This window comes from Nycticebus coucang, chromosome 22 (assembly GCF_027406575.1).
Source record: "Nycticebus coucang isolate mNycCou1 chromosome 22, mNycCou1.pri, whole genome shotgun sequence".
Lineage (NCBI taxonomy): Eukaryota > Metazoa > Chordata > Mammalia > Primates > Lorisidae > Nycticebus > Nycticebus coucang.
Window position 1 is genome coordinate 59,358,481 of NC_069801.1, and position 20,659 is coordinate 59,379,139.

The window sequence follows — 20,659 nt, forward strand, 5'->3', positions numbered from 1 at the left end:
CCTCCGGGGAAGGTTTGTGAGCACACGTGGACCCAGTCTTAGGGTGAGCCTCCGGGGAAGGTTTACAAGCACACGTGGACCCAGTCCTAGGGTGAGCCTCCGGGGAAGGTTTGCGAGCACACGTGGACCCAGTCCTCAGGGACAGACTTCTGCTTCTGCTGCTTTAACCTTGCCGTGTTGCTCCCAGTCTGCCTTTGGTGAAAGAGGCTCAGCTGCCATAGTTTGCCCATGTTTGCTCAAAGGCTGCTCTTTGCTTAGAGCTGAGGATACAAAACTGAGGAAGATAACCCTGTCCTCAAAGACCTCACACACTTGTTCAAGTTCAATCTACTGATTTTAATGTTTATGGTCTAATATGGGGGATCAACCAATGAAGACCCATAATGGGGTCTATTAAAATAGGGACTCCCTCCAGAAAGGAGTAGAAGGCAGCACTTTCTAGACTGAATTAACAGAAGCTATTTGTTGCACGTCTCTGTAAGGTAGGAAGCCAGATAAGGCATGCTGGATAACTGAGGTAGCCTCTGAATTCAGATCTTTTCTTTCATTCCGTCAGTCTGTCCTCTCAGCCTCTCTCCTGTAATCTCAGCACGCTCATGTGCGAGCTCCCCCTTCACCTCCCTGTCCGGGGTTAATTTGCATGAAATCCTGAGGGGCAGAGGATGTTAACAGATTTTCCAGATGATAGACCGAGGGCTCCTTCCTCTTCTGATGCCGCATCATATTCCTTAAACTGTTTCTCCCTGAGTTCCCCCACGTCCCCTCTCAGAAACGTCTGCTTGCCGATTAGGAGTTTCACCAGTGCCCTCAGAAGATGTGGAATACAGCTCTCCAGACCCATTCTTTGGGGTTATTTTGTTATCAGCCTTGGGAATTATAGAGAAGAAAACGAAAAACAAGAAATCTCTTATTTTGGAGTATTGGCAGACTTGAACTGTTTGGGGGTTGAACAAAAATGAGATGGAGGGTGGCTCAGTGGGTAGGGCACCAGCCTCATATACCCAAGCTGGCGGGTTCGAACCCAGCCCCGGCCAAACTGCAACAAAAATATAGTCGGGCGTTCTGGCGGGCGCCTGTAGTCCCAGCTACTCGGGAGGCTGAGGAAAGAGAATCACCTAAGCCCAGGAGTTGGAGGTTGCTGTGATCTGTGATACCACCGCACTCTACCGAGGGTGATTAAGTGAGACTGTCTAAAAAAAAAAAAATGAGATGGAGAAAGAATGAGGGTCTCCAGAACCTTCTCTCTGTGCATTTTCCCCCTCTGGGTACCATTAGCAGAGGCTCCCAGATTTCAGACAGTTAAGTTCTTTCTAACCTAAAAGGCAGCATAGCCCAGTAATGATTCTTTGGCTTTAGAATCTCAGATATTTAATTGTGGGACCCTAGACAAGTGACTTAACCTTTCAGTTTAAATTTGCTTCATCATTTGTACAACGGTGGTGATAACAAAAATCTACCTCTTCAACCGGTGCGTGTTGTAGTTGATGTGATGAGTGCAGAGAATCTTGCCTACCTTCTGTCCATGCTGAGCTCAGTCATTGCCCGGTATTAATGAACACTCACGTTAGAGATTTTTTTGTTTTTGAGACAGAGCCTCAAGCTATTGCCCTCAGAGTGCTGTGGCGTCACAGCTCACAGCAACCTCCAACTCGGCTTAAGCAATTCTCTTGCCTCAGCCTCCCAAGTAGCTGGGACTACAGGCACCCGCCACAACACCCAGCTATTTTTTGGTTGTAGTTGTCATTGTTGTTCGGCAGGCCCGGGTTGGATTCAAACCCACCAGCTCTGGTGTATGTGGCTGGTGCCCTAGCCACTGAGCTACAGGCACCGAGCCTGCATTAGAGATTCTTGACGTTCTTCTGTGACTTTGCTCCTAGACAACTGGATATTTCTTTTTCAGCATCAAACTAAAATGTTATTGGCAAGCTGTTTTTAACATGTAATTTTTAAAAAATATATCATCTCATTTAATTCTCACAATAACCTTCTGGGAGTGGTGATGATGTTACCCTTACTTACAGATGAGGAAATGGAGGCTTGGATGAATTAGGTAACTTCTCCAAGGCCATAATAGTGGCAGCTGGTCCAGTTGACGTTTAAACAGACAACGTATTTCCAAAGCCCCTCATTTGGCCTGTTTTTTCTAACGCTACCACTGTGTCTTCTGTGAAAGGGAATTATCCATCTCCCCTCCGGACCCAGGGCTCCATCTTACTTTGGTTCTTTAAAACCCCCTGTAGTACTTTGCATGCTTAGAAGTACAAGTCCCTTCAGCCCCAATGCACCTCCCTCACTCCCTCGGCTGAGTCTGGTTCCCACCCGCTGCTGTCCCCATGCTCTCGTGTCTGTCTGGAGCACTTGCGGTCAGTGTGGACGGTAGCTGGAGGATCCTGCTTATTTCTAGGTGTGCATATGTGGTTGATAAGAGCAATATTGATACATGTCAAATCATAACCTAGGAAAGAAAAAGATAAAAATGAAGTCAGATCATTTGAGAAAGGACTGAGCAGAGTGAAAAGGGAAGATCAGAGAAGACAGTGATGGCAATGCAAGATCAACCTTGACCATGAAGGAGGAGAGTGACCCAGGGGGCTCAGCAAAAAACGGATTTCACAGATGGGTGAGGTGGCTCACACCTGTAGTCCCAGCGCTCTGGGAGGCAGAGGAGGGTGGGTTGTTTGAGCTTAGGACTTCAAGACCAGCCTGAGCAAGAGCAATACCCCATCTCTACTAAAAATTGAAATATTAAACGGGCATTGTGGCAGGTGTCTGTAGTCCCAAGTACTTGGAGTCTGAGGCAGGAGGAACTTTGGAGCCCAAGAGTTTGAGTTTCCTGTGAGATATGACACCCAGCACTCTACCAAGGGTGACATAGTGAGACTCAGTCTCAAAGAAAAATAGTAAAAAGAAAAACAGATTTCACATTTTTATAACAAAGTACTTTCTTTCTTTTTTTTTTTTTTTTAACAAAGTACTTTCTAAAGATTGGCTGACCACAGTAGAATGCTGTATTCTAAGAGATTTTGACAAAATCTAAGCACACACTCTCTGAGGGCAGTGTTGTTATTTACATTTATAATTTCGTTTTCAAGATGATGATAATATAAGAAAATTAGCTCTCTTTCTCACGTTTTCTCTTTCTCTTAGTGAATTTCTATCACAAATTTCTTAGAACTTCAAAGTCCTATTTTTATTTATTTATTTAGAGACAATCTCACTTTGTCACCCTTGGTAGAGTGCTGTGGCATCACAGCTCACAGCAACCTCCAGCTCTTGGGCTTAGGCGATTCTCTTGCCTCAGCCTCGTGAGTAGCGGGGACTACAGGCGCCCACCACAGCTCCCGACTATGTTTTTGTTGCAATTTGGCCGGGGCTGGGTTCGAACCTGCCACCCTCAGTATATGGGGCCGGCGCCCTACCCACTGAGCCACAGGCGCCGCCCCTACTTTTTTTTAAACTGAGGAAGAAGGCCTAAGTGTTGGTTTTGTTTTTTAGAAGCTAGTGATTATTATCACTTTTGGAAAGGAAAGTTTATCCATATAAAGCCCTTGATTCCTATACTCGTATTGTGCTCCTGGGCCTGGAGGCAAAATTGAGATGCTCTTAATAATAAAAAGGCCTGGGGGGTATCAGAGTTAGAATTTTGTCATTTCTCTCCAAGTTTCAAGTCTGCACTTTTTCATCATCTGATTTAATACCAATTTAATTCAGATTAGCTGGTCGTGATGGGAGGGGCTTGTAGTTCCAGCTACTCAGGAGGTTGAGGCCAGTGAATTGCTTGAACCCAGAAGTTTGAGGTTGCTGTGAGCTGTGAAAAAGGAAAAGCCAGTTTCATTCAGAAGTGCCGTAGGGTGGGAAGCATCAAGGAAGAAGTAGCCTCTCGTTTGGGTACCGTGCGTTAAAGTTCATCCCTGAGAAGTTGAATCTTACTCCTTAAGCTGTAACCACATACCAGGTTCCGAAGGGGCTTCGTTTAACCCCTATCATGTTGCGTGCTGTCATCCACTTAATACTTTTGACAATTTAAGTGTAGGCCTGAAGCAATTTAAACCACTGGATATTTTTAAAGTAAGCAGAAGAGAAAGCTATTTTACATTTGATGAAGTGTTTTATTCTGCTGTTCCCCTACACATGAACTTTGTATAGTGTATTTCACGAGGAGTGTGGCTGGCTTTGGTTTGTGATCCCCCCAAAGCCAACTCTTTTCATCGTTACTGCTTAAGTCATATATTTTTACACAAAACATCTTACTACCTTTAAAATCAAAGCAGAGTTTGCAAAAAGTCTATGAATCACACTGAAAGAATGTTAACGAATATACCTCTGAACTTCCAGATTTGGACATTTCTGGTCTTAAAGAATATGACTATAAGTAAAAATACTGTGCGAGCTGAGTAAAGTTTAAACAAATAAGAACCAAATGGAGCTATAGGGACGTATAAAATATAATGCAAATATTATGCCATTTCCTTAAAATAAATCTATATTTCAGTATGAAAAGTTTTATTTATATTGATAAGTATCAACGTTTTCTTAAATCAGACTTGGCGAGGGAACTCCATTTTAAACAAATATGAAACAGTTTCATTTTTAAGCTTAAGAAGAAAAAGCTTTTTTTAAAGTCTCAAAATGCAAAACATTTTCGTATATTCACAACCTCGTAATGGTAGCCATTTTATTGTTGTGATTTTTATTTCATTTCTTAGTTACTGTAAATAGCACGCAAGAGTTTGCAATTCCTGAGTTTGAGTTTTAGGGTTGCTTGCTTAGTCATTAACACACACACACAGATTAGCCTTATTCTGGTGTAACTGAAGCGATTCAAACCACCGCATATTTTTAAAGTAAGCAATCCTTTTATGTCAGAAAAAGCCCCAATTATCTATTGCTGCTATAATGTTCATTTATGTTTCATATAGTTTATTACCTGGGAACATTTCAGTATTTCAAAATAATTGAACATTATTATCCATTTTCTTCCTCCTTGAGGAGTTTGTAGGTGCATATTAGAATGTATAGTCTCTTTGTTTCTTTGTATAACAGGGTTTTGTAGAAATTAATCGAAGTCTGATTATGTTCTTAGATTCTTGGAAAATCCGTGCAGTAGACTATAATTTGTTAGTGAGCAGAATAGAATATCAAGTTTTTGTAGCACCTCCTTGAGGCAGAAGAATATCCATAATTTGAAAACTGCGATTTCTCAGGTTAAACATATCTTTGTGATTTAAAATCTGGTAGATGAGTTCCTTTGACCCTTGCTGATGTCTCTTGTACAACCATCGTCTCTCGGACTTTCTGAGAGGAAACAGTCACCTGTCCAGCCTGTGAGGTCAGCCGTGGAACGACATCAGGTTGACAAAACCGCATTTCTTATAAAGTAATTATCTTTTAGAGCAGAGGTTCTCACCCTTCCTAATGCCGCGACCCTTTAATACAGTTCCTCATGTTGTGGTGAGCCCCAACCTTAAAATTATTTTCATTGCTACTTCATAACTGTAATTATGCTACTGATGCAGGTGTTACAAATAAATTTTAGCAAGTAGGCGAATTCACAAAAATGGATTCCAAGATCAACGAAGATGTTACTTCCCTAAAACAGGAAAATCAACATGCTTGGGAGCAGGACTCCTGTGGTGGGGTTTAGAGATTGTCTGCACTCAGGTAGCCCTCAGGCTTGGTCCCAGCAGCCCCAACCTTGTGGCTTTATCTTTCCTGAAAAGAAGCCTCAGGTGTGTGCTTTCGGTGCAATAACAGGAAAATTAGAAATGAGAAAATGAGCAAAGAATGGTGCTGTTTATCCTTACAGCAGTGGATTTTAGCCATTGTAATGTAAATGTTCTCTCCCCTTAATGTACTAGGCCCATGCCCTTGAAGGCTTACACATCTATATATTAGGAGCCCTCGTTAGCAATTATTCGATACCCTACTCTTTGGCCAGCACTTTACTTAGAGTCTCATCCTCAGGATCTGAAAGGCAGGATTTATTAGTTCTAGGAACACTAGCTCCAAGAGCTTAAATCACTTAGCGGAAGTGTCATAAACCCGTGGTTAAGTAACAGAACTAAAACCAAACACAGTTTACTTGCCATAGCCAGTATTTGCCCACCACACCTTGCTGCCTCCCATGTGTACAAGCTGGAAAATTCCTCAGTGGTGGATTAAAGTTAACCATAAATTTTATGTAGCTATTTCTGAGTTTGCTGGATCCAAACGGTCTTATTTGACTTGCTTTAACTGATGGTGGTTAAAGGAGCATTGTGTGGCAGCACCTGTGGCTCAGTGAGTGGGGCGCCGGCCCCATATGCCGAGGGTGGCGGGTTCAAGCCCAGCCCCGGCCAAACTGCAACAAAAAAATAGCCGGGCGTTGTGGCAGGCACCTGTAGTCCCAGCTGCTCGGGAGGCTGAGGCAAGAGAATCGCGTAAGCCCAGGAGTTAGACGTTGCTGTGAGCTATGTGACGCCACGGCACTCTACCAAGGGCCATAAAGTGAGACTCTATCTCTACAAAAAAAATAAATAAATAAAGGAGCGTTGTGTGACTTCTAAGCTTTGGCCGCCTCAAGGGGCCTTTTAGCATTAGTTCTGGCCTTCCTGAAACACTGCAAAACACTGCTACCCTGTGAACCACCCTGGGCTGGCCTTGTGGAGGGAGAGACATCATGTGGAGGGGAAAAAAACCCTGGCGTGAACGGAAGGCTGTCCAGGACACAGCCAGCCAACCTGACAGCAAACTCACATGAGAACCTAAGCGATGCAACGTGGAGCAGAAGAGCTGCTCAGCTGAGCCCTTCCCAAGTTGCCAACCCACAGAACTACAAACAAGTAAATAATTGTTGCCTACTAAGTCTTGGCTGGGCGAGGTGGCTCACATCTGTAATCCCAGCACTGTGAGCGGCCCAAGGCAGGTGGATCCCCTGAGCTCAGGAGTTCGAGACTAGCCGAGCTTTGTGGCAGGAGCCTGTAGTCCCTCCTATTTGAGAGACTGAGGTAAGAGAATCTCTTGAACCCAGTTTGAGGTTGCCATGAGCTGTGACGCCACGACACTCTACCGAGGGTAGCAAAGTGAGACTGTCTCAAAAAGAAAAAAAAAAATTTTGGTCACAGAAGATTTTGGATGGAAAAGAATCATGTTCTAAGACATTCATACTTTTGTTTATGTTAATAAATACAAATCTATCGGCTTTGCTTAAATGAGATTTACTGTAACAGTTTGAACCTGACTTTTTTTCAACTTTAACTCCAGTAGACATCCGTGCCCATGTGTTTTTCAGTGTGGATGTGGATGTAGTTTTGGTCTACACTGCACTGGATTGAGAATTTGCCACCCCCAGCAGTCTTACCACCCCTTGGTGGGTTAGCTTTCCTGCTGAGAAGATCATCTGCTGTGTAGGAGACAGTTGTCGTTATGATTTCCGAACAGGAAGGGCCACAGAAAATGCTATTAAATGGGGTTTAAAAGTAACATTCCTTCACAAGGCCACAGTTTCTTTCAAAGGAAAAAAAATCCAATTTTATTGCATATAGTATCTTTAATATATATATATATATATATATATATTTTTTTTTTGGTCCTCTTGTTTTTCTTATTGGAAGGGAGTTTTCCCTTAAAGCAGGGGTAGAGTGCCCTCTTTGGGTCACTGGTAAATATGTCTTCTACCTACATGTGAAATTAAACGTGGAACTTTTCTATAGTTAAAATGTCCCTTATGGGTGGTGCCTATGGATCAGTCGGTAAGGCGCCGGCCCCATATACCAAGGGTGGTGGGTTCAAACCTGCCCCAGCCAAACTGCAATCAAAAAAATAGCCGGGCATGGTAGCGGGCACCTGTAGTCCCAGCTACCTGGGAGGCTGAGGCCAGAGAATTGCCTAAGCCCAAGAGCTGGAGGTTGCCGTGAGCTAACAAGGGTGACCGAGTGAAACTCTGTCCCTAAAAAAATAAATAAATAAATAAATAAAATGTCCTTAGGATTTTTTTGAGGGGAGTGCGGATAGGGAGTTCTACGACTATGGCAAAGATAGGGTTTAATGCCAGACCGATCAAATTAAGTAAAACATGCCTGCAAGCGGTATAATGAAGGCATATGTATATAGTTCTTTATAATTTATCTGCATATAATTATTTGTCAAAAATCTGCCCTACAATGCTTATTAAAACAATATACTGAATATCTTGAAATATACATTTTCACTTTACTAAAGTAGTTCACCCGTAAAAGATACTTATTGGTATCCTGAAGCCCACAGGAAAAATTCAGTTAATTTTTCTAACACATGGCTTCCATAAGTGTTACGGGTCTGTTGTGACAGTGAAATTGCCTTCTGTTGAGTCACTTTATGCGTTGGCAGCTTGAACAGTAAAGAAAATGGTGACTAATAGGCCAAGTGCCTGATGGCCTTGGCCTTGTCTGCGGATGATACGCTATCGCATGTCGTGAAATTCTTTTCCAACAATTCAGAGTTTAAATCCCCTTGGAGGAACTTGGGATTTTTACAGGATTCTGTGATAATTCAGTCCCTTATACTTGGTTCTTTTAAATTGTTCTCTGAACTAAAGTAAATTTCCAAATTCAGGTGGATTTAACATCCATTTTGGTTATGTGCTACTAATAAATTATCCTCAGAAGCTTGATGTCTTAGTTTATTTTCTGCTGCTATAATAGAATACCTGAAACTGGGTAATTTATAAAGAAAAAAATGTATTTGTCTCGCAATTCTGGAGGCTGGCAAGTCCAAGAGCATGGAGCCGGTGTCTGGTGAGGCCCAGTTCAAGCAGAAAGCCCACAGGCATGGGAGGCAGGCAGCTCACCCCCCACCCCTACCTCCGCCTTCAGCATACCCCCCAGACGATGGCAGTAATCCACTCCTGGGGGCAGAGCCCCCACAACCTAATCACCTTTTAAAGGTCCTGCCCTTTTTTTTTTTTTTTTATAGCCTTTTGAGATGAGAGTCTCACTATAGTTTCCCGGGACGCACGGCCGTGCCCTCTCAACTCCTGGGCTCAGATCCTCCTGCCTCAGCCTCCCGAGTAACTAGGACTACAGCTGTACACCACCAGGCCTAGCTGTTAAAGGTCCCATCTCTTAGCACCATCACAATGGCAATTAAATGTCAACATGGGTTTTAGAGGGGACATTCAAACCCTAGCACTTAGTTGAGTTTTAGAGGGGACATTCAAACCCTAGCACTTAGTTGAGTTTTAGAGGGGACATTCAAACGCTAGCACTTAGTTGAGCTTGGGTAACATTATGACATGTTAACCTGCCCAGTCTCCCCTTTTTGAATCATTTTGATCCCATTTTCTAACTCCAACCAACTTCTTGATATTCTTCTAATGAGCATTGATGAAGTACCGACTCTGGGCTCGGCAGGGAGATGGTACAGGACACGGATCCTTGAACGTGTGATGGTGGTCCTGTGCTAAGTTCACCTGTACTGAACAGCAGAGTGGGACCCACAAGAAGGCACAGTCAACTTTGCCAGGGAAGAGCGTTAGAGAAGATTTCATAGAAGAGGTGACACTCGGCTGGCTCCAGTCGAATTTTATGAAACAAAGGAGGTAGCAGGTGAAGAGGACAGAGCGGGCATAATCTTTAAACACTCGGAGACCTTTATACTTCCAAAATAGACGTATGAAAATTTTCTATAAAAATACACAAAGAAGGGCGGCGCCTGTGGCTCAAGGAGTAGGGCGCCGGTCCCATATGCCGGAGGTGGTGGGTTCAAACCCAGCCCCGGCCAAAAAACCAAAAAAAAAAAAAAAAAAAATACACAAAGAACTTAATCCTGTTTATTTCTGGATAGGAAAATTAGGTGGTTATAGGACTGGTGCCAGAGAGAAACTTTTCAGTGTGTGACATTTTGAGGTCGTCTCCCCCCACCCCCAGATAGAGCCTCACCCTGTCACTGGCATCATCACAGGTGCCCACCAATACACCTGGCTAGTTTTTCTATTTTTAGTAAAGACAGAGTCTTGCTCTGGCTCAGGCTGGTCTCTACTCCCGAGCTCAGGGGATCCTCTCACCACAGCCTCCCAGCATGCCAGGATTACAGGAGGCTGCATTTTGAGTTTAGTACCTAAATATTTTCAGGAGCAGAGACATGACAGAAGCCCCTTGAACAATATAATGAATTTTCTAGCCAGCTATTCCTTTCTGATTGTCAATTTTTGAAAATACAATCTCTGTGGAATAAAGTGGTTTTGCCTCAGTTAAAGATTTCAGACACAAACTGGTGAGGGAGCGTTCAAGCAGAAGCCTCTGCCCACTTTGCTGAAATCTTGCCTAACCCTTCTGAGGAAGGAAAAAAACACCCTTTGAAAGATTTTCCACTCGCTGACAAAATTTTTCTCTGATTCTAGAGTTAGCAAGTCACGTGAGTAATTTAAAGTGTCTAGCTGGACACAGTGGTTCATGCCTATAATCCCAGCACTTTGGGAGGCTGAAGCAGAGGGATCATGTGAGGCCAGGAGTTCTAGCTAAACAGTGAAACCCTGTCTCTGCAAAAAAAAGTTGAAAAATCAGCCAGGTGTGGTGGCATAGAAAAAGCTGTGGTCCTTTGAGCCAGGAGTTCTGAGTTGTGATGATTGTGCCACTACACTCCAGCCTGCTTGACAGAGCAAGACCCTGACTCCAAAAATAAAAAATTAAAATGCCCACAGGGGAGCAGCGCCTGTGGCTCAGTGAGTAGGGCGCAGGCCTCATATACCGAGAGTGGCAGGTTCAAACCCGGCCTTGGCCAAACTGCAACAAACACAAAATAATAGCTGGGCGTTGCGGTGTGCACCTATAATTCCAGCTTCTCAGGAGGCTGAGGCAAGAGAATCACCGGGATTTCTGTGAGCTGTGATGCAACGGCACTCTACCGAGGGCAACAAAGTGAGACTCTGTGTCAAAAAAAAAATAAAATAAAATAAAGTGTCCGCAGGGAAATTGTCTTGTTACAAACAGTAAGGGAACAGGCCATCTTACTTCAATGTCGGTTGTCCCAGCGAAAATCACACAATGACCAGAAGGAAATTAGTTTTTGACCCATTAGTTTTGACTCCATGTCAGTCTTGATCATCTATAAATGATCCTCAGGTCTATACCATTAATTAATAGACATTGGTCTTTTTTTCTTGGGCTGAACAACTTTTTTTTTTTTTTTTTTTTGGTAGAGGCAGTCTCACTGTGTCGCCCTCTATAGAGCATTGTGGCGTCACAGCTCACGGCAACCTCCAACTCCTGGGTTTAGGCGATTCTCTTGCCTTAGCCTCCCGAGTATTTGGGACTACAGGCACCCGCCACAATGCCCGGCTATTTTTTTATTGCAGTTCGGCTGAGGCCAGGATTAAACCCGCCCCCCTCGGTATATGGGGCCAGCGCTCTACCAACTGAGCCGCAGGCGCCGCCTTGAACAACTTTTTATTTTGAACATCAATTCATCACTTGCATCTACGATTATAATGTTTGATATTCTTTCCTGTGGGGAAAAAAAATCACTTGGGCGGCACCTGTGGTTCAGTGAGTAGGGCGCTGGCCCCATATACCGAGGGTGGCGGGTACGAACCCAGCCCCAGCCCGGCCAAACTGCAACAAAAAAAAAAAAAAAAAGAAGAAGAAGAAAGAAAGAAAAGAAAAAATCACTTAATGAATAACAGAGGTGCACAGAGTCAGGTCTGAAAAGGTAAGGGAGGAAAAACCTGAGGGTAACAATGGAATTAAGGGAGAGAGCACTGGGACGGGGAGGGCCTGCACCCCTCGCTTACATACTTCAGATCCACCAGCTGGTGAGGTCCACTGATCATCACCTCCCATCATTAAGTCCAAGCCTCCAATCTCCACTTACACAAGTTGCCTCTCTGTTCTCTATAAAATGATCAACTCTTTCCCTTGGGGTTTCTGCTGAGGAGTGGAGGTGACAGTATTTCAACAGAATTGATGCCATATGGAAAACTCCCAAGTTAGCTTTTGTATAAGTGCAAAATAAAATATTCAAACCAGATGAGACGCTTGCTGTCATGGCAGGAGCGCAGGCTTTGGTGAGACACAGTGCCGGGGTGGAACTTCCTCTCCTAATTAGAAATTGCAAAGACCAGGTCAAATCTGCGCCCTGATGAGCTTCCATTTTCTCCACTGTGAACGGGGTGAATAACACTGACCTTGCTTGGTAGTTACGAGGACTAAACACCACAGACTGTAAGTGTGTGCCATCTGCAGCATTTAGATATTAAATACATGAGAACAGACATGTTATGAAAAATGTCACCTATCGCTCCCTGACTGTGTGCTGGCAATGTACAGAAAGCCTTATTGGTGGATGATATTGTTAAAACCATCCAAAAGCTGAGGCCTGGAGAAGTGAACAGTCTTGCCTCAGCCAGCAGTAGCAGGGTTGGGATTTAGACAGAGGAGGTCTGTTTCTGTCTCCAGCCGCCCAGCTCAAAATCATTTGCCTTTACAGCCTCTCGCAAGAAAGCCAGCCACCCTCACCCCACCCCTGCCCCAGCAGGCACTTGATTAATAGGCTGCTTCTGGAATAGCCGGGCTTTAGAAATCGATGGTGTTGGTGGACTGGAGTCACGGAGGCTTTCTGGGATGAAGGAATGTCACCTGTACGTGGAGAGATGGGAAGGTGTTCAGAGCTGCAGTTGCGCTTGACTTGTGCGAAGGCATTAGTAGGAGGATACCCAGTGGGAAGAAGAGACATGTCTGCCTGTTCACCTCCGTGTTCTGTACTGAAAATAGCAGAGCTCAGTCTTTTACTAATGACCCGTTATTTCATCTACTCACAAAATAGATGCCAAAATACCTCAGCCCAGTATCTTTTTGACTGTTCTTTCCTACTCTGTAAAGTATACAAGTTTGTAAAAATTACTGGAATTGTGGGTGTGAGCCACTGCACCCCACTGGGATTGTGGGTGTGAGCCACTGCACCCCACCTGGTATTGTGGGTGTGAGCCACTGCACCCCACCTGGGATTGTGGGTGTGAGCCACTGCGCCCCACCTGGGATTGTGGGTGTTAGATACTGCACCCCACCTGGGATTGTGGGTGTGAGCCACTGTACCCCACCTGGTATTGTGGGTGTGAGCCACTGCACCCCACCTGGTATTGTGGGTGTGAGCCACTGCGCCCCACCTGGGATTGTGGGTGTTAGATACTGCACCCCACCTGGGATTGTGGGTGTGAGCCACTGCGCCTCACCTGGTATTGTGGGTGTGAGCCACTGCGCCCCACCTGGGATTGTGGGTGTTAGATACTGCACCCCACCTGGGATTGTGGGTGTGAGCCACTGCGCCCCACCTGGGATTGTGGGTGTTAGATACTGCACCCCACCTGGGATTGTGGGTGTGAGCCACTGCGCCTCACCTGGTATTGTGGGTCTGAGCCACTGCGCCCCACCTGGGATTGTGGGTGTGAGCCACTGCGCCTCACCTGGTATTGTGGGTGTTAGATACTGCACCCCACCTGGGATTGTGGGTGTGAGCCACTGCGCCTCACCTGGTATTGTGGGTGTGAGCCACTGCGCCCCACCTGGGATTGTGCGTGTGAGCCACTGCGCCTCACCTGGTATTGTGGGTGTTAGATACTGCACCCCACCTGGGATTGTGGGTGTTAGATACTGCACCCCACCTGGGATTGTGGGTGTGAGCCACTGCGCCTCACCTGGTATTGTGGGTCTGAGCCACTGCACCCCACCTGGGATTGTGGGTGTGAGCCACTGCGCCCCACCTGGGATTGTGGGTGTTAGATACTGCACCCCACCTGGGATTGTGGGTGTGAGCCACTGCGCCTCACCTGGTATTGTGGGTGTGAGCCACTGCGCCCCACCTGGGATTGTGGGTGTTAGATACTGCACCCCACCTGGGATTGTGGGTGTGAGCCACTGCACCCCACTGGGATTGTGGGTGTGAGCCACTGCGCCCCCCTGGTATCGTGGGTGTGAGCCACTGCGCCCCACCTGGTATCGTGGGTGTGAGCCACTGCGCCCCCCTGTTATCGTGGGTGTGAGCCACTGCGCCCCCCTGGGATTGTGGGTGTGAGCCACTGCGCCCCCCTGGGATTGTGGACATGAGCCACTGCACCCCGCCTGGCACTTTTCTATTATCAGGTCACAGTGTCTCATGTTTTCTTGTATTTTCACTCATAACTTTTAGAGAAAATACAGCTATAGTCAAGCAAAAGGAAAGCTACAAATGGAATTTTTGATATAAAAAGAATTATGGACCAAAAGCAATCGTTGGCATTACAGACTACTAACATATTAATATTTTTCCTTTATGTATGATAGTTAATTGAGCATTAAGGATTTAGACCATGGGGCAGCGCCTGTGGCTCAGTGAGTAGGGCGCCGGCCCCATATACCAAGGGTGGCGGGTTCAAGCCCAGCCCCGGCCAAACTGCAACAAAAAAATAGCCGGGTGTTGTGGTGAGTGCCTGTAGTCCCAGCTACTCGGGAGGCTGAGGCAAGAGAATTGCGTAAGCCCAGGAGTTAGAGGTTGCTGTGAGCTGTGTGACGCCACGGCACTCTACTACCGAGGGCAATAAAGTGAAACTCTGTCTCTACAAAAAAAAAAAAAAAGGATTTAGACCATGTTTATGGACTTAAAAACTCCATGAGAGTTTTTCTTCCTTTTGAATATGAGTGAACAGAAATTTTCCATTTGACTTTTGTCATGTTCCCAAATTAAAGAAGTTTGCACTGAAATTCAGGCTCTGTAAAAACGGTGCATAGTCTGTGTTTGATGTGTGATTCTCCCCCTCCAGTGAAGTAGGGTGTTTGGGAACAAACTCAAGTCTGCGTGTGTCTTTCTTAATACACCCCCTGCTGCGATCTTGGTAGTGTAGTTGGGACCTCGGCCAGCCACCAACCCAGCATGTTTCCTCCAGATCATTCCCCTAAAACAGCTCAGAGAAACAAACCCCTGGCCGTGTAAATGTTCCCCAGGTGTGGGAATAAGACAGAGTTAAAGAGCAATCTGAAACCTGCTGGTGCAGCACCGTAGTCTGGATTCCACTGTCCTGGCTCTTGGGAGCTTCCTCTCTCGTGTCTGTAATAAAGAATGTTTTCAGAACTGTGCAGAGATAAAATGAAAACACTGTGTTTAGTTATTTAGTATTGTGAAGGTATTTGGAATCCAGATGGGTTCTAGTTCCAGGGGTTTCCAACCCGCAGTCTGTGGGCTACGTGGCTGCATGCTAATTTTGGGAGGACTTTTTTGCTTATCTGTGGTGTTGGATATCTCGAAAAGTGTGAACGGATCTTTTTTTTTTTTTTCTAACCTGCTTTCCTTAGTGTTTGTGTATTTACTAGTGGCCCAAGACAACTCTTATTCTTCCAATGTGTGGCAGAAAAGAAAAAAGTCAGACACCTCTCTATATAAAAATAGACTTCTTACTTTCTTTGTTGTTTCTCTACTCCAGAATGTGTAGAGGATCCTTTTTTCTTTCTTTTTTTCAAGAAAGTAAGCCTGGCGCTGCAAAGCACAAAGTAGTCCTCGCTCCTGGGCTAAGTTGCGAGGATTGCTTGAGCCCAGGAGTTTGAGGCCAGCCAGGGCAACATAGCAAGACCCCATTTCTTAAGAAAAAATGAGAAAAAAGTAGGTTTGGTTTAGATTTTCTTTACATTTTGTTATATTTTTACAACAAATATTTATTTTCTTACTTTATATGAACGTAATGCTGAGGTTCCATACTTCTGGACTAGGATGAAATTCAACTGTAGCCGTTTTCAGGACTCGTTAACAGTCAAGGTTCTGAACGCAGCACCCAGACATTGATCCACTTTGGTAATCATCTGCCTGTCTTTCTTTGCCCAAGCCTACATTCTTCAAGTCCAGAAGTCGTGCTGCTTATGGACCCCAGAGCTTAGTGCTTCTCTCAGGGCTGGGATCCATCTTGCTTGCAGTCTTCCCTGGAGGTGTCCACCCTTGACCGTGGCCAGTAGGGTCTTAAAACCTATGGGTATGGGCTGGGTGCAGGGAACGGGAGGCCCCTGGGCACTGCAGGACTCAAATCTTCACTGTGGGGCCCATCAAACTTTGTTTCTGATCTCCACTCAAAAGCTTTATCCCTCCCCTGGCAGTCTTCCAAGACAACTCGAATAATCCATTCCACATAATCTTTTCTGCCCTTCAGTTTTATTAAAAACAGAAAGAGCCAGTAACTTCTGGTTGCTTCAGTTTTCATCTCCTCGGTAATCCCTGAAGCATGGAATTTTGAAGCTTGAGTACTTTCTCAGCAGCCTGGGGGGAAGAGGGGAAAAATAGCATGAACAAACTCAATTTAATATTTTTAGAAGACAGGGTGCGGTGGCCCACGCCTGTAATCCTAGCACTCTGGGAGGCCCAGGCAGGAGGATTACTTGAGCTCAGTAGTTCGAGATCAGCCTGAGCAAGAGCGAGACCCCATCTCTACAAAAAATAGAGAAACAAGCTGGGCGTGGTGGTGGGTGCCTGTAGTCCCAGTTACTCAGGAGGCTGAAGCAGGAAGGTCTCTTGAGCCCATGACTTTGAGATTTCTGAGAGCTATGATGACACCATAACATTCTACCCAGAGCAACAGAGTAAGACTTGGGTCTCAAAAAAGTAAAAATCATAAATAAATAAATAAAATAAAGTAATTCAGTAGTTATAGACTATTTAGAAGAGTCTCACGGAAATATATAAATTTTCTTTTAAAGCTACAGCTGCTAGAATTGGAAAATACCTAAGTATTTGGGTGTATAAATGTAATTATCTAGGTAGATCCTTAGGAAAGTGTCAGCGGTAATTGTCTCTGAAGAATGGGACTGCATCTGAGTGGGAGGCAGCCCCCCACATGTGCTTGGCATCCCTTGGTGATATTGCTTTCGATTCAGCCATGTTATTTTTATGATGATAAAAAAGTTTAAGGTTATGGGCAGTGCGCAGCGCCTGTGGCTCAAAGGAGTAGGGCGCCGGCCCCATATACCAGAGGTGGCGGGTTTAAACCCAGTGCCGGCCAAAAACTGCAAAAAAAAAAAAAGTTTAAGGTTATTAATTAAAAAAGATAAAAATTATTTTTTAATTCATTAGTGTGAAACACTTTTTTCAACCAAAGCTTACCTACCGCAGATTGCTGTCCTAATTTTATGGCTCAGAATCCTGAGTTCAGAGGAGTTATAATTTGCCCAAGACAACCAAATGTCAGAGCCAGGATTCGAACCCTCAGCTGTCTCACACTCGGGTCTGTCTGTGCTTTCTCTGTTCACACACTCAGGTGTGTCTGGGCCTTTCCCCTGTTCTGTGCTCTGCCCTCCAGGGCCAGTTCATTCTAATAATTTCTTTTCTTTCATTGCCTGAGTAATGAGGCCTTGCAGGTGCCACCCATCAGCCCACACATCTATGCCAAATCCTTGACCTCCAATAAATACCTGAAACTATGTTACAAACTACACAATAAAATATAAATAAGTGTGACACATAGTTCACCTCAAGTTCATACACAGCAGCCAAGTACAGGGTTAGCAGTGGAAGGCATAGAAGAAGCTGAGCATGAAATATTAGGCAAAGCCAGACCTAGAGGAATGAAATAATCATCTTAGGGAAACTTAATTATACCTCTGGATATATCATAACGGTATATTTTATGTAGAATAAAATATAGCATTATTAGCAAATAGCAAATTATGGGTCACAGACTATGGTTTGGCTGTTTGCTTAAGGAAACATTTGTGGTTGTTGAAAATTAATAAGAGTGTTTTCTAAAGGATGCTATCGTGATACACGAAGTCTATGAGGAAGGAGCTGCAGCCAGGGATGGGCGCCTGTGGGCTGGCGACCAGATCCTAGAGGTATGTGAACTTGAATCTTATTTATGTCGTTGAGTTTGCTGACCTGATCCACCAAGTCTGTTTCCCTGTCTTCTACTCAACTACTTCTTCACCAATTTCTTTCCTATTTAACAAAACACACACCATAGTCTTTCTTTTTCAGTGTACATCAAACAACTCACTGGTTTAGAATCATGACAGATTACTAATCTATATCTGTCTTTGGGCGCTTTTTTTAATTAAAAGGAAAAAAGCTTACAGTTTTAGAACTTTTTTTTAGAATATGAAAGTATGAGTTTATATTATATAAGAGAAAGGGAAGAGTAGCCAGGCGTTACGGCTGGCGCCTGTAGTCCCAGCTACTTGTGAGGCTGAGGCAAGAGAATCGCCTAAGCTCAGGATTTGGAGGTTGCTGTGAGCTATGACGTCACAGCACTCTAATGAGGGCGATAAAGTGAAACTCTGTCTCAAAAAAAGAAAGAGAGAGAGAGAGGGAAGAGAGTGGAGGGAAGAGATGATAAAGAGAGAGAGAGAGAAAAGAGCAGGGAACCAGAGAGGGGAAGCTAGGGGAGGGAAAAGGGGTGAGAGAACGCCGCAGCATCTCAAAGACAGAAAGGGAGAGTGCAGCCATGGTTTAATAACTTTAATATCAAATGAGACTATATAACATTGCAATGATATTTTGCGCCTTACTAAATTCCCTCCAAACCTACATATAGGCACACAAATGTAAGACAGGTGATATTTTAAAGACTTGCTTGCAGATTAAGTATTGTTTTCTTTATCCAAAAAGTCTTCATGTCCAACAGTGGTTCCTGATTTGCCCCTGTTATTTTCAAGTTGATAAAAATGTGCAACCTTCTCCTTTTAGCTGTGTTACGTATTAAAACTTGAAGTGTTTAATTTGACTTTTTCAGATTGACTCTCATTTAGTGACGTTGTTAAAGCCTTCAAAAATGTACCAAAGCAGGTAGTGTCTGAACGAGGGAACAGATGAATAGGAAGCCCACGGCCGGCATTCTGACAGACAGGACTGCAGAGCTTTCTCGGTGGTGTGAAACCTTTAGGCACCATTTATTTCTTTCATTGCATGAATTTAATTGAATAGTTAGCATTTTATGGTGGGCATGTGCATTTTTGCCTCGCAACTTTAATAGGAGCACATTAGGAATGACATCATAGAATTTTATTTATCCCCTTGGTGGTTCATTTCTGCCTCCCAAGATGAAACCAGAGATGTAATTAAGGGCAGGAAACATAGGCGAGAAGGGGTTAGAGCAGAGGCCAGGCTGACTGCAAATTAAAATCAGGCCAAAGCCCAGGGCTTCTCTGCAGTCGTTTACTGAGCTTCATCACTGGGTTAGGCCACATTCCCAGTTTGTTCATTAACGTACAAGTGTATGAGGTTAGAAAAATAAGCTAGGCCTCTCTGGGAATTGGCTTGACTGCGTTAGCACAACACAGGTTTTCAGTTCAGGAGTTTGGGGGTTTGTTTTTCCGTCTCTAGATTTTCTAAGCAATTGGTATTATCATAATTGGCTTTATAAGGCAAAGAGATTTAAATAGTAAAGATAATTCAGATGAATTGTAAGTCCACAAATTATTCTATAATTGTCACTTGAAACTAAATCTAGTAGATTCATTATCTTGAGGGTGGTGATGGCTTCACAGGTATAAATACACATATGTTAAAACCTATCAAATTGTATGCTTTAAATATGTATAGTTTATTTTACATCAATTACACCTTAGTAAAGATTTGGGGGACTCACACCTGTAATCCTAGCACTCTGGGAGGCCAAGGTGAGAGGATTGTCTAGGGTCAGGAGTTCAAGACTAGCCTGAGCAAGAGCAAGAATCCAACTCCACAGGAAATAGAAGAATCAGCCTGGTGTGGTGATGCACACCTGTAGTCCCAGCTACTCAGGAGGCTGAGGCAGGAGGGTCGCTTGAGCCCAGGAGTTTGAGGTTGCACTGAGCTATGATGATGCCACTGCACTGTACCTGGGGTGACAGAACAAGACCCTGTCTCAGGACAAAAAAAAAAAGATTTTTTAAAACTTTACTGGTTAAACCCTTGCATTTGCTGTCTTCTATAAAGTATATTCATGCACAAGTAAGACTCAGTACAGACGCGCATGAAGAAACAAATTTGTTTTAAGTGAACCATTTCCAAATCTGGCAGCTGACAGATTTATCTTGTCTGGATCAGGCTGGATGACCCACACTCATCAAAATAGCCAGTGTGGAATCCTCTCTTACTACAGACAGGGTCTAGTTCAAAGAGCATGACATTTATTTAGCGGAGAAATAAAGCTCTCCGTTTGGTCACACAACACACTTCCTTTCCAAGCAGCTTTAGATTCCGAGTCTGCACTGATTCCAGAGTGGGTGCACTGCATCAGGTGTGGAACTGGCCTGCGGCCTGCGGGTTGCCCTGAGAAGCCAGGCCAGCTTTACCGGAGTACTTTGAGACCAGGAAACAGGGCAGCCCCACATCAGTACTTTTCCAAACAGCGGCCTTTCCTCTCAGGAGAGTCTTCTGCGTTCTGCAAACTGGACTTGCATGGTTTTAACATTGTCCTCATGTTAAGATTAACACAAACCTCTAAGGATATCATCTAATATTGTTGGGGAATGGTGGAATTTATGATTCCACGATAAGCAAGGACTGTGTCTTTTTTCTGTGTCCCTCCTTTTAGGCCAGTCCTTCCTCTCATCCCACCCTATCCTGCCGTTATCCCCATCTATTTTTTTTTTTTGGCCGGGGCTGGGTTTGAACCCGCCACCTCCGGCATATGGGACCGGCGCCCTACTCCTTGAGCCACAGGTGCCGCCCATCCCCATCTATTTTGAAAGAGTAGAGTTAAAACCTGATTTTCCCCGTG

General features: G+C 44.5%; 1 protein-coding gene across 1 annotated transcript in view; it reads left to right on the forward strand.

The window, feature by feature from the left end:
- The window catches only part of PATJ (PATJ crumbs cell polarity complex component), a 408,655-nt gene that overhangs the window by 350,535 nt on the left and 37,461 nt on the right, over positions 1 to 20,659 (forward strand). The window contains 1 exon segment of the mRNA XM_053575260.1: positions 17,709 to 17,792. Coding sequence (XP_053431235.1) covers positions 17,709 to 17,792 — 84 coding nt within the window.